Raw genomic sequence first — 14142 nt, 5'->3', positions numbered from 1 at the left:
TTTTCCTGCACCAGTACCAACAATTCTGCCTTATTGGGTCTGTTGTGTTTATCTTGATTGGAGCTAATAGCCCGCAGTAGCTGTGCTGCATTTTTCACAACAGGATGATTTTGTGTATTTATTCTAAGCTTTCAGAAAATGCTCCGTACAATGCTATAAAAAAAAACACTTTTCACAAACTCATAAGGAATCAGAAAGTTGCTCCATGTTACTCTTTACCACCACTAGCATGTCCACACCCACTGTCCCAGGGTTGCTAATTAAATCCAGAACTGCAGGTCTGTGCAGTAGTACTATATATTTTACTACAGCCCTGGAAGTGTGCGCTGTATTAAAGCTTGAAATAGACTGGACTCAATTAGACTGGGGTAGTAGTCGAACTGTTGAATGAAGGAGGAAGCTCTTGTAATTCTTTCTGGTCTACAGACAAAGGTCGAATAAGGTCAAAGTAGTTACTGCAGTGGTTTCTAGAAAATTGCAGGTTCCACATTAAAACAGCACCCAAACAAACAGGACGGGCTTTATAAAACTCTAGGATGTTGTTGAACTATATGGATATACATTATCAGTACTTACATTATGAGTTCTTCACCTCCTAAAGAAAACACAGAGGCTCTATAATATTCTGCTCATTTTGTTTTATTGCACTTTTAACCATGATGCAAAGAAATGAACAATAAAATCCACAGAAACAATGAGTTGATATAAAAAAAAGAAGCATTTTCACCTCAAGAACACATCATCTAATGTTTCTCCATGGATCCACCCATACGTCCATACACACTGTACTGACCTGATACAGGACTATGGAAACTTAGACTGCATAATAAAACCCTTATGGAAACAGATGGAGTCAGCACACACATATATATGTAGACCTCCGCATCTTATTTATAGCTCGTACCTGGGAGAAGTTCAAACCTTTCTGCTATGAAACCAGACATTCAAGTATTTCTATCATTGCACAGGCACTAGATTTTTCCTACTGTATATATTAACTTTCAGCCAGTGACTGAATCGCTGACACCAACAGTTTAAGCTAACAGCTGTTGGTGATGAATGAAATATACATCCTGAAAAATAATCTTTCCACAACAGCAACATCTGGACATCAAATATATTACAAAGAAACAATAATATAAAACTATTAGTGTCACATTTGGCTCTTGGTACCATAAACTTAAACCTCATATCCGTTGCATTGAAAGACTGAAATAAAAACAGTAGTTGGTTAAATGTTGTAAACAGAGGCACAGAGTTGCTCATCTGAATCTTACCAATACTTGTGTTGGCTGTAAACCAATTAAAAGCTTAAAAAGGGGTGAAATATGGAGATGGTTCGTTTTACTGAGAGGCACGGACCTGGCAGCTACTTTTGCACATGCTCAGTTTGCCCTCTTTTGGACAAATGAAGAAGTACACCTCTGTGATGTGAATTTCCATAGTTGTTTTTAACAGAAAAAAAAAATGGTGCTGTGTTAGTATTCATCTCAAACAATAAATATGAATTTTAATAAATACTCTCTCAAGGACATTTATGGGCAAAATTAATGGACAAATCCAGGAGTAAACCTGCACTCCAATCACATATTTCCATTCTGAATACCGATGGTAGAAGCTGAAACAGCTCAGCAGAAATAAAATTTATTTAAAAAAAAAAAAAAAGACACAATGCAATAAAACATTTTGCAGCAAAACTCAGAACATTATTTCGATAATTAAGACAACAGGAAGTCAGCCTCCACCTCCTCCTCCACTGTGAATGTTCAACCGAAACACTTGGAATACCAACAATACGTAGAAACACATAATTCAGCTTGTGAAGAGAGCGGAGGGGGAGGGTCGGGAGATTCTTTACAAGTCCCTCAGAATTCACTGAATTCAAAAAAGGGTCCTGAACGAGACAGAGAGAAGGCGTCTCTTGCGAGACTTTCATGGTTTGGTAATGCTGCGGTGGGTCGGTGGGTGTTTGGGTCAGCTGTGGTGATACTATCCTACACTAGAGTCAGGGTTGGATATTTTAAGGAGTCTAGGTGATGCGGGGGTGGTTCAGTTCTGTCTGGGCCAGAAGTCTTCGACATCACCTGCATCTGGAGCGTCAGCGCAGTTAAAGTCACTGCACTGTTTGTCAAAGTCCAGCCCTATCCAGCAGGCTTCCACTTCCAGACAGCTTATATTTACCTCAGGCAGGTGGGCTTCCCTGTAAGTTCAGCGAAAATCAAGCCCTCTGGGGAATTCGCTACAGATGGAGCTCATCTGTGCCAGTTCAGTTTTAAAAGAAAGACTGGATCTGCTCAGTCCAGCCTCTTATCTCCAGGGATTCAGTCCTATCCAGCTGCCAGCGCCCCCAGACAGCTACCTCCGTCGTGGGCCGGTGTGAACGTGGTCTGTCCCTCGGTCCGCCTGGAGGTCGTCCTCCACCACATAACTGTAGCCCTCCTTTTCAACGCATTCTGACAGCACATTCAGCACCTGGTGTCACAAGACCAGAGATTTAACTGTTTGTCAACATCAGAGGTCGAGTCCAAGCCTTTAACGGCCTCTTAAAGAGACACACTGAGTGGCAGTTTCATTGAGAAGACTGATATTACTCTCAGAGCAGACAGTTAGCTTAGCTTAGACTGGAAACTGGGGAAATGGCTAGCTTAGCTCTGTCCAACAAAAACCACCTCACTAACACATTAGATCTTGTGTGTTTAGTTTGTATAAAAACTGGAGTGTAAAAAGGTCAGTTTGTGTTCAGAGGTGCTGGTAGGTGAATTTTGTCACTTCTGGACAGAGCTAACTGTTTCCCCCTGGTTCCTGTCTTTATGCTAAGCTAAGCTAACAGGCTAAGCGCAGTATGGCTCAACAGACAATGATTTTCACTATCAATTTATCTGCCAATTATGTTCATGATTCCTGATAAATTGATTGATTGTTTAATCTTAAAAATGTCAATTCACACAGAGCCCGAAGATGTTCAGTTTACTGTCAGAGAGGACTAAGAAGATCAGATACCGGCCAATTGATCTTCTGCAGATTGATTAATCGGTTGACTGACTTATTGTTTCATCTCTAATCTAACGATTTAAGTAAAAAAGATAGAAAAGCAAAACATTGCACATTGCACAAGCACCATGATAAAATGAAGTAGTGACCTGGCGTAGTCGTCGGTCCATGGCGTCCAGGTGTGGCTGGATGAGGATGGGACTGAGGCGGTCCCTCACCAGCGATTCTGCCATGAGCATGGACAGCTTGTATTCTTCCTTAGCCAGCAGCTGCAGACGCAAGTGGGTCGACTTCCTGACCCTGCAGAAAGAAAAGCAGCGGGGGCGAGAGGAGCGTCAGCGCTGCCTCACACGCAGCTGTATCCAAAACTGATCGTGTGAATGCAGCAAATCTCATCAGAATCCTGCTTGTGTAACTGTAGCAAGATAATGTTTTGGGCAATTAGAAAATTTAGTAGCTTAACAAAGATTATCTTTATCTCTTTTTTGTCCCTTGGGATCAAAAATGCCATCACACCGTTCTAATCGAGCTGCATGAAAGCCTCACCTGCAGCACTGAGTCAGTGGCACCAGGATGGACATCTCGTCGTGGGAGTGCTTTCCAAAGCTAGAATGAAAAACAGAAACATCGATTGTGATTCACAGACGAGTGTTTCATTTTCCCTGCGCTGTCGTACAAGCTTCTGTTTGTCTGCAGCTTTTATGGCGTCAGGTTTTTGATTAGTGTGAACGTTCTGCAGCAGCTTACACACGTCTGTTGTCTTGATGCTCACCTGTGTACTACATATATTGTTCATGTATTAATACATGCATAATCTTATGCTTGTATAATCATAAAAAATTGCATTATTGTATTACACACTGATCAACTGTTAAGCTCATTACGTTTACAGTTTATGAGTTATATCTGTAATGCATTAAAGGTCAATGCTGAAGTGTTTTAAAGCCTCCATTCATTCCCACTGCATCTATAACTCAACCCAACACATTAAGGTTATTGAGTTTTTATGCCAGTCAGCATCACTCTTCAGGAGATACTCATTTAATTAGCTCATTATGTTCATGACACCTGCTTGTTTTTGTAATGCACTTCTATCTTGTTATTAATATAGATGTGCAAATACACTGAAGCTAAACCGTAAAGTAAAAGCACGAAAGCTGCAGAATCCTGAACGACAAACGGTACGACGAGCTGCGGCTCACCCTCTGCCGTTGTCCAGATGGATGATGAAGGTCTCATTTCCAAACTTTTCAAACGTCTCATAATGGTGACGATCCATGTTCCCTGTGTTGGAATAGATGTAAACAATTCAGGAGAGTGTAAAAGTAGTGTGGATACTTATACGACTACATCCTGGATACACCAGCTGCTCAGTAACAGAGGAAATTCCCAGCATGCATCCATCTGTAGTTCAACAGTGTGAGAAAAGCGGACTCACCCATGAGGAAGTCAAAGATGGTCATGTCCATGATGTCCAGCAGTCGCGTCCCACTGTCATACGGTGGAGTCTGTTTGACCTCCTCGCAGTAGTCCGGGTCCACCTCCCATCTGAAGATTTATTATATTTTTTAAATCTGCTGGAATTTATGCATCTGCTCTGCAAAGACAATCTGTTTCCCCTTGTTTCTCCCTAATTATTTTTGTGCTGTGATGAATTTGGGGAAACAAGTTTTTTAAAATCGTGACAAGTTTGCAATGAAGTGCTTCCTTGCGTGGAAGGATGTGCACAGCCTGTTGTTCTGTATTTGAATGTAGGTCAGCTGCGACACATGGTGTACAGAAAACCTTACACATCACAGATCTCTTGCTCAGCTCTCATGAGTTATTGCCACTGCGAACTGACAGTGAGTGTCATAAATACCCTCAGATCGCTGTGCGGGAAAGATCTCTTACTCTGCCTTCTTGCGTTTGTGGTAGGAGCGTCGCCACGGGTTCCTCCAGGTCTTGCGCTTGGCGAGGGCCAGGTCCGGGAGGAAAGCGGCCAGGGATCCTTCTATCTGGTCTGGTTTACCACACAGAGCGTGCTCAGTGGAGCAGTAGTATGAACACTCTCCGTAGAAACACACGTTGTTGGCTGAGAAGCAAAGAAAGAACACACACTGTTGTTTCTGTTTTGTTGAACCATTGGGAATATACAGTATATATATGTATATATTCTATTATGCTACTCAGTGTTAAATATTTCAAATGTGACTACACTCTCTCTGCCCTTTAGGGATGCACACCACATATATTTAATGCCCACTTTGTACAAGATTAAAATTACCTGGGGACGTTCAGGGGACTCGTATTAATTGCTGAGATTGTCAGTAATTTTAATCCTAAGAGAATTCTCCATGTGTATAATATATAAAGTAAAAAGTTGCATCGCTAATTAACTGTCGTGCTTTGGTGCGAGCTAAAGTCCCCTGATAATACTAATCCCATGCAAATGAATAACCCAGTAATTCAGGGCACAGAACTCGCTTTGCTCCACATTATGGAGGAAACCCTTCAGTTTCGCGGGGCTGTAACTTTCTGCGTGTTGAAGAAATTGTGCCGAGGTCGTTTTATTATTGTTTTCCTTCTGAGATTGTCACATTCAGTTGATGGCTGTAGAACAGTGTGTTTCCCCCTGCGTTGTGCTGCACAAAGATCTGGTATAAATTTGTGCAGCATGTTGTTTTTTCTGTGGGTGTCAGCAAAACCAGTGTCAGGGCGTCTTGGTGAAAGTTTTCTCTGAAAACCTGGAAACCCTGCCCGTGGTGTACCTGGCGAAATGAAGAAGGTCCTCCAGAGCTTTTTGTCTCGTGTTACGTCTCTGATCTCCTTTGTCATGTTGACCAGCCTGCCGGCCACGGGAGGTACGCGACGGAAGTCCAGGATCCTGCAGGACAGAGACAAATACTCAGGGGTTAAGCTCTGCCTTCACAACAGAGCAGATGTTTTCACACTGCGAGGCTCCTTTGGGGAGGCGTGTCTCACAGTTTGAAGTGAAGGGGGAGCTCGGAGAGAGAGACGTGAGGCAAAGATACTCTAAACCACGGGAAGTTAGTTATAGTAGTATGGCCTGCTGATTTGGGCCGCTCGCCAGCAACGCCAGCTGTTGCAGGAGTATCTGCGACACACAGCTCACGGGGGAAATGAAGCGACTTTAACCCAATCAAAATACACACTCTTTTCTTGGGAGTCATATCTTGGTCAAGTCTGAACTAAACAAAACAGACGACCAAGAACCTTGGCGTGCATTGCAAACAGGAACTGCTCATAGCTAATTTGGCAAATTTTTAATGGGGACAATATTCCACAACACAGAGAAATACGGGTGAAAAAAAGTCATGAATATAAAAAAAGGTTTGTTTTAAGTGTTTGTCCACATTTGTAACAAAACCATGGTAGCTTTAAAAGTCGTAGTGAAAACAGGCCATAATGCCAAATGTGGTTTTATAATTATTGGCTCATAATAACTATGAAGGTTTCTTTGTTTTACACTTCAGGAGAACGTTAGAAAGTTTTTAAGAGCGTCACACGTCCTGAACAACTGTCAACGAGCTTTTTGTTTAGTAGGAAAACAAGATGTGACCTGAAATCAGACTCAATCCCACAATCCCGCCTCATCCATCAGGCCACCGGGGCAAAGTACCTACGTCGAAGCAGAAATAATGTACTCATGTAATTGAATGTCACTGACAACAGGGGGCACTGTGACATAAATAATGACCTGACAGTCACACCACATGGTGGTAAACCTTGCAGCGGTTTGTATGTGGCTGTGACACATTTTAACTTCCTCACTGGTTTAATGCCCCTTCACCATGTAAATTCCCACTCAACCTGGAAATTCATATCAACGCTCCACCTCCTCTGTCATTTTGTGTCATTGCATTATTTTAATGTTTAATGTGTTCATGTATGTGAGTGTTGACAGATTAAAAAAAAGGTTAAGGAAAGCTGTCTCTTTTTTTTTTTTACTGAAAGATGGTGTGTCTGTCTCCCTGTGTGCGTGCCACACGCCTATTTTATGCATGTGTAGCCCACCGCCGTCAATACCATCCAGCTACAACATCAGCACAGGCTCTTTAAAAATTGATGCCCCTGACAGCATCTAATGGCCAAGGCCTGAGGGCAGAGAGACACAGGAAGAGAGGCTGAGATTAAAGATGGGGGCAGGAAAAGAGGTAGCGAGACGTGGGAAAACCAGGTGGAAACAAGTAGAAAGAGAAAAGAAAAAAAATAGAGAGAGAGAGAGAGAGAGAGAGAGAGAGAGAGAGAGAGACAGCCATTAATCGAGAGCCTCTTGTACAAATGATGCCATCAAGTAGCGTGCTGGTGGGTGGAGTGAGACAGACGCACACAGTCATGTCTGAGTCCTCCTAGCTGTCAAACAGACAGAAGGACACAGGAAGAAGCGCTGTACAGCAATGTTGGGCCTGCTGGGCCTGGGCCCGGTGCCATGCTAAAGGGAACAGCTAGAGCTGGCTTCAGTTTCCTTCAGCACTCATGCTTTTTTTTTTCTTCTTCTAGTTTTACCCCCTTGATAAACCTTATTCCCATGATGCCCATGTTACGCTTGGGTTATATTCAGGGTGGGATTGAAATGCCTGTGCATCAAACAAAAGTGGGAATCATCACATTCACATATTCCCAGCTGAAAAATGCAAAAGATCCCAGTGGCTCTCATGAATATGGAGCTATATGGTTTAATATTTTAAGGTCATATTGTGCCTTGTATTGTCTTTATATCTGCTGACTACCTAATGCAGCGATGCCAAGTGCACTTCCCATTTAAATCTAATCATATAATTAATGAAGCTTAAAGCGGTGTAGCCTATATAATAAAATACAGTGTCTCTGTGTGGGTACGTGTGCACACGCCTGTGCAAGTGCTGCTTTAAAAAGAGCCTGAGTGTGTCTGTGGGCCCCCTGGGAGGCAGTGTAGCCTGTGGACCAGCAGCAGCAGCAGCGGCAGCAGCAGCGGCAGCAGCTCTGTAGCCAGGCTCTAATTTAGAACAGACAAAATAAGGGAAAAAAATAAAGCGCTGCTTTTGGCAAACCCTGCCTGGCTTATATTTAGAATGGGCACAGGGCCTTTCATGCCTTTGGTTTCCTCCTCTTCCCCTTAACCCACACATATGCCGGGAGTGTGTGAGCGTATTTTCATATGTGTGTGTGTGTGTGTGTGTGTGTGTGTGTGTGTGTGTGTGTAGAGGAGGCCCAGATGTGTAGCAGACTGGTGTAGAAAGCTGCTGCTAATGCAATTGCTGCTGAACTGTGTCATTGTGCCTGAAGGCAAAGCAGATTCAACATCACTAACCTCTGTGGGCCCATATGTGTGTGTGTGTGTGTGTATGTGTGTGTGTATACTGAATGTGAGTGGACATGAGTGTGTGTGTTTGACCTCAGTATCATCTTGTGTCACCAGCATTCACAGCACAACACGATCCCCATGCTCATAATTACGTACAGCCACAGTGACATCAGCTTGACTTCAAAGCAACACCGCCGCTGAAACTCTCTCTCTCTCTCTCTCTCTCTCTCTCTCTCTCTCTCTCTCTCTCTCTCTCTCTCTCGTCGATCAGAGAGCCTCACGAGGTTTTCTCTTTTCATTAAAGTCTCTCCAGCAGGCAGGCCCGGCAGGCTGGCCATGAAGTGTTAGCCTTGTAAAGGCAGTGAAGTCAGAGAGCACGCTGGTTAGCTAAGCAAGGAGGCTGCAGTCATTGTTCAGTCAGATGCTGGCTGCGGGAGGGAAGCATTCATTCTCTATGACTCATGGCCTCTCAGAGCTCGCAGCCTCTACTGTACGGGGCCCCGGCTCACACCACTCACTGTGCTCGAAAGAAAGATGAGCTTCTGAAGGACGGCAGCGGTGAAAAGGAGAAGCAAACGTACAAGTAAACACGCAGAGCACACGGAAGGCGTCTGGGCATTGAAGAGAAGTGGGTGTGCCTGCACACGTACACTGGATCAGTAATGCTGGACTTGAGGGGACCTTACAGTCACAGACAAGCTTTATTGTGAAAACAGAGGCCCCTCAGGTCTGCTGTTCTCCGGGGTTGTTTGGTCCGCCTGGGTGGTTAATGAGCTGACACTAGGAAGGCAAATTAGCAATCAGGGAGGAACGAAAACCTGCAGGATGCTGCCACCCCCCGAGGAGGGAGAGAAGTATTTGGACATGAAGGAGTCATAGAGTTGATTCATCAGCTTTTTCTTTTCTTTTTTTTTCTCATTGAATTGAAAATGTTTGTGACCTCCACTTGCTGCCTGAGGGTATTAATCTTTTCATAACCTGTAATTTAATAATACTTTAGTTGAACTAAAATTACTACTTTATTTTGGTTCAACTATTATTCAGCTTCCGGCTTGTGTCAAATCCTCGTCATTAGACCCTCGGCGCTGCACTACACGCTCTCTCACACGCATCGCCTGAACACCTACCTGTCCAGGTGGAAGGCAGCGATCTCAGCGTTGTGTCTCTCAAAGTCAGAGAAATAGAAGAAGTCCGGAGGCGTCTCCTGCTCCCGCGTCTGCCTGCGTGGACACAAGGACAAAGGTCACGTATAACTACAGCGCAAAGGCTCAGTGTTAACCTCACAACACCACACATTAAAATGATTGTTTTCATTATTGATTATTTGGGCTATAGAACATGAAAAAGTAGATTAGATTAGATTAGATTAGATTCAACTTTATTGTCATTGCACAGAGTACACGTACTAAGACAACGAAATGCAGTTAGTATCTAACCAGAAGTGCAAAAGAGCAGTTAAAGTGCAAGTGTGTGCTGTACAGGTATGTAAAGTGAGGGTGTGCATAAGTAAAGTGGAGATGTGCATATGTAGGGTACAATAAATTACACTGTGAATTACAATGAATTACAAGATGAGCAGAAATATTCAAATTACTTTCATAAAAAAGACGAAGTAAACCAGAAACATTTCACCTGACACGAGCGAGCATTTGTCATTTCATCTATAGTTACTTAAAAACTGATTTAATGTAATAAATAGAGCAGCGACGTTCGTACTAACAGGAGTTCATTAATCCTGTAAACACACACTGATATTTGCTGCACTGTGACTCAAATCAGCGCAACTTTTCAACACATTTCCAAGGAAGTCTCCAAACCACAGCAGCCCAGGCAGTGATAAAACACTGCAGCTTTACGCCTGTGTACCTAATACTGTGAACAGCAGTTGTGAGCAATAGCCAAGACACAATAAACTTGTGTCCTTGCCTCGCAAAAAAAAAAAAAAAAAGGCCTTGGTCAGAGTTACTGTGGGTGTTTTTGTGGGGCAAACATGGAGAGAGCGAGGGACAATTCAAGGTCGGAGACTTCCTCCTCCTCAAGCATCCACTCCTGTTCCCCGATCTGCACCTATTTCTGTCCGGCTCTGATCCTTCCCCCAAAAAAAAAAAAACTGCTTTTCACACACATTCTGCCTTAAAGCTCTTACTGGAGGGAAAAGAGGCTCTTAAAGGCTTAAATCCCAGAGCTGATGGAACATGGGCCAGGACGGGGCAGCACAGACAGGACGGCTGGGGTAAAAAATAAAAAATAAAAAAATAAGGCAAAGTCAAAGGAAGCGGGAGGTGAAAAGACTCCCTCAGAAGGTGCTGCGTATTTCAAAATATGTAAATGTCTCTGAGAAATACGAGCAGTCCATCATCAACTTGCAATCTTTTCTACAGAAGAGCTGCATATTTTAGTCATTTTTCCTTTTATCCTCGCTGCCTTTCTTGCTTTTTTTAAAAAAATTTTTTTATTGACAACAGCAAATACTTTCCAGGAAGGCGGCGTGTAATGATTTGGACTGCAGCCTCTGCCATTTCTGTTTCAGCTAGTTGAGGGAGGATGAGAAGAATGGAAACTATCTTGGCAACTTCTCTGTCTCTACTTCTCTCTCTATTCCCTCCGGATGCCTCTCACTGTTTATTTCGCTCAAATCCTCTATCTCACCTCCTCTGCTTCTCCCTCTTCCCTCGCGCAGAACTGTTTTCTCTGCTTTTATTCTTTTCTTCTCTCTCTCTCTCTCTGTGCGTCCACAGCTTAATACTTTATATCTGTCTGCCTCACTCTCTCTTTCTCTCTCTCTCTCTCTCCTTTCCATCCTTCACTCCCTTCCTCAGCTGGCTGGCTGATTGTAACTCCACAGCTGTGTGGCTGACATTTGCACCAGTCATTAACTAACCCAACACGGAGCCCAGAAACACACTCATCCACTAAAAATTCCTCTATTTCCTCCTCTCTTTATCACTCCAGTTCTCTCTCTCTTTCCCCAAATCTTTTTCTCTATCCTCCATCTCGCTGCAAGCTCTTGACAGACAGCCACGTACAAATGGGCGGCCAAGTTTGACCAAAGTACGCGGAAAAGTATGATAAGGGTGATCAATTCTGTATTAAAAACAGCTTTGAAAACGGTTAAGAGCTCATCAAAAAGGTATTTAGTACCCGTTTCTGCTGCAGGCTGCAATGATCAGCATCAAAAATTAACATATCCAGGATGTCACAGACTTAAACTTGGGACATAAACTATTCCTTCTTTTTATGTCTCTCAGCCTCTTTCCTCTCCTCTCTCCTGCTCATCCCTCACTCCCGAGCGGCTGTCGAGGCTCTGCCAGTAAAGGCCTCGCGCTGTCTGTTGATTGTATCGCTCTCTTCTCCTGGATAGCCTCGCTTCAGGGACACAGCTCTCGCTCTACATCAAGGAAAAATGATACTGACTTTGAAAGCGGAGAGCGGTGTCTATTTACACCGGCGCTGCTCAGCACCACAACAAGACAATATCATTCAGTCCGGCGTACGAAGTGACTACGACTGTCTTATTGATGGGGACAGTTGTGCAAAGTCAGGCCCTGAATTTATTTCCCGCCAAATGTCAGGAAAATTAGTCTCGGATGAATAAATCAGTGATGTCTTTTAGAGACCGTGATATATAAAAGTTTGGGGTGAACTTCGGGGAAGTGAAGTGAGTGTGAGGTGGAAGGATTAAAGCTGAAATTCAATGATGGTGGAACAGTGTGAAAGACTAAAAAAACGTTTGTGTTTTTCTGTCCAACAATGGCTGGGTGACGGCAAGTACAGAGATGCACTTATTTGCCAAGAATGAGAGGAGAAGATCGATACCACTCTCATGTCTCCAGGATAAATAGAAAGTAAATGCTTGCAGCTGGTTAGCTTAGCTTAGCATCAGGATAGGAAACAGCGGGAAACAGCTAGCCTAGCTCTGGCCAAAGGTAACAAAATCTGAAATCTGTTCACCGGCAACCCTGAAGCTCACTGATGAATACCTTTTATCCTGTCTGTTTAAAACATACAAACTCTGAAGAGTAAAAACACCTGTGGGTTGTTTTTGTTTAAATAAAAACAGAAAGTTTTTCTAAATTGATGAACTTTTAGTCTGAGATCTTTTCTGCATATTTACAGCATGAAAACACCGACACTGATGCAGTGATACTTCAATCAGAAAAACTGGTGACTAACGTTGATCTGACGTTCTCAAGCTAATTGATGAACTTTGAATGAATGTAATGTCGTGTTAGGTGGTGGTGTCTTTAGGGGTGCTGGTATTTCGTCACCATCAGACGGAGCCATAACTGCCTGTTACTGGCTCCAGCTTCAGATTTAACAGACAGACAACAAGAGTGGTATCAACCCTCTCATCTAACTCTCAGCAAGAAAGTGCATGAGGATATTCCTCAAAATGTCAGATTATTCGTTTGACAATAGGATTGCATGGGAGAAAAAAAACAGCTCAAACCCAGAGGATGATGTAACAGATGAGCTGCCATCGAGCAGAAAAACACATTTAGGAGACGTTTCAGCGTCAACAAACGATTTAGTACGTTCTTGTGAAACCCATCCCTCAACATCTGAGCAAGAAAGTAGATTTCCAACATTCCTGAGATGATCTAATATCGTAAAGAAAGACAATCTAATTAAGTTCACGGGAGAAAAAACTGTGCAGACAAAATGTCTGATAGTGAGGTCTCTACTTGCCGGTATTCCCTGACCGTGCGGACCGTACAGGAGTCATGGAGGCTTCTCGAGGGATAAGCATGAGCAAACATTCTGGTGCAATGATTCATGGTCATTCAGCCTTAAAGAAATCCACAAGCATACCTCGCATAGCCCTACTACATCGCTGTCTCTATAGGGGAAAATACCACAATAAGCTGCTTCTATTCATGAGCCTTTTCCTGAGCTTCGACACACACCGAAACACATCAGTGAAAAGTGTTACATGTGCACGAGTCACCGCTCCTCCATAAGAAGGTGAATGATGACGTGACGATGTGAATAAAAAGCTCGTGTTTGCATCCGAGGGAAATTTCTGCGCCCGTGGCCCGACTTGAGATGTGGCTCTCCTCTCGCTGAATGCCAGCCAGGAAGCAGGAAGGCTGGATAATTACCGTGATCCACATCCAATTGAAATGTCAATAAAGTTATTTAGAGCATGGCATGACGCGCCCCCCACACCACCCCCACCCCTCCTCCTGCCTCCCTCACCCCAACGCTGACCGAGAGAGAGAACAAGTAAAAGGAGGGAAGAGAGGAAGAAACAAGGTAAGGAGAGGAGATCAATGTGACAAAGGCACTGCACTGCAGTGAAACCGAGGGAAGGACCGGGGACAAACCACAGTAGATGTCTCTTTGTGTTCTTTGAACTAAACGATCATGCAGCTGTTAGGCATTACACTACATTATGTTTGAATCCTCCAACAGCAGCACCTGTGTTCAGGCAAATCTGAGCATGTTGTGATCAAGCAAACCATTAGGGGCATGTTGTTACGAGGAAGCTGCGCTGTCAATGTAAGGCAGAGGGAGCATACATAAATGCATGACCACATAATAAAGTCTATAAATGTTTGAGTACACAGTACGCACTAAGCTCAGAGAAAACAGACAGGAGGGCAGAGATGCTGGTTGCTCAACAGCTTCTCGTCCCTTTCACTTTGGACTGCCTGGTTGAGCTTAACCTTTAAAATATTTACAAATCCACAGCGGATTTATGCTGAATGATAAGTAGAGCAAGCTGCCAGAAGAAGCATACATTTCTTTCCCTCCTCGGTGAGACACAGTGGAACTGCCAAACGCTGTCCTGTAAGTACAGAAGAAGCAGTATATATAAATATATATATATATTTTTTTTTAAGGAGATTCGGTGGCGCCAC

General features: G+C 43.5%; 1 protein-coding gene across 2 annotated transcripts in view; it reads right to left on the bottom strand.

Annotated features, from left to right (window-relative positions):
• Window positions 1-660: 660 nt before the first annotated feature.
• The window catches only part of LOC111220430 (extracellular serine/threonine protein kinase FAM20C-like), a 48763-nt gene continuing 35281 nt past the window's right edge, over window positions 661-14142 (bottom strand). For both annotated transcript variants that reach the window (XM_022743513.1, XM_022743512.1), the window contains 8 exons: window positions 9406-9498; window positions 5742-5857; window positions 4885-5065; window positions 4430-4539; window positions 4194-4275; window positions 3538-3597; window positions 3141-3291; window positions 661-2472 (listed from right to left, as the gene is read on the bottom strand). In XM_022743513.1, coding sequence (XP_022599234.1) covers window positions 2356-2472; window positions 3141-3291; window positions 3538-3597; window positions 4194-4275; window positions 4430-4539; window positions 4885-5065; window positions 5742-5857; window positions 9406-9498 — 910 coding nt within the window. In that variant the 3' untranslated portion in view covers window positions 661-2355. The remainder of the gene's footprint in view (window positions 2473-3140; window positions 3292-3537; window positions 3598-4193; window positions 4276-4429; window positions 4540-4884; window positions 5066-5741; window positions 5858-9405; window positions 9499-14142) is intronic.

This window comes from Seriola dumerili, unplaced genomic scaffold, assembly GCF_002260705.1.
Source record: "Seriola dumerili isolate Sdu_G_001 unplaced genomic scaffold, Sdu_1.0 BDQW01000068.1, whole genome shotgun sequence".
NCBI lineage: Eukaryota > Metazoa > Chordata > Actinopteri > Carangiformes > Carangidae > Seriola > Seriola dumerili.
Note: the sequence above shows the minus strand (reverse complement) of the source record. Positions and strands in the feature narration are given on the sequence as shown.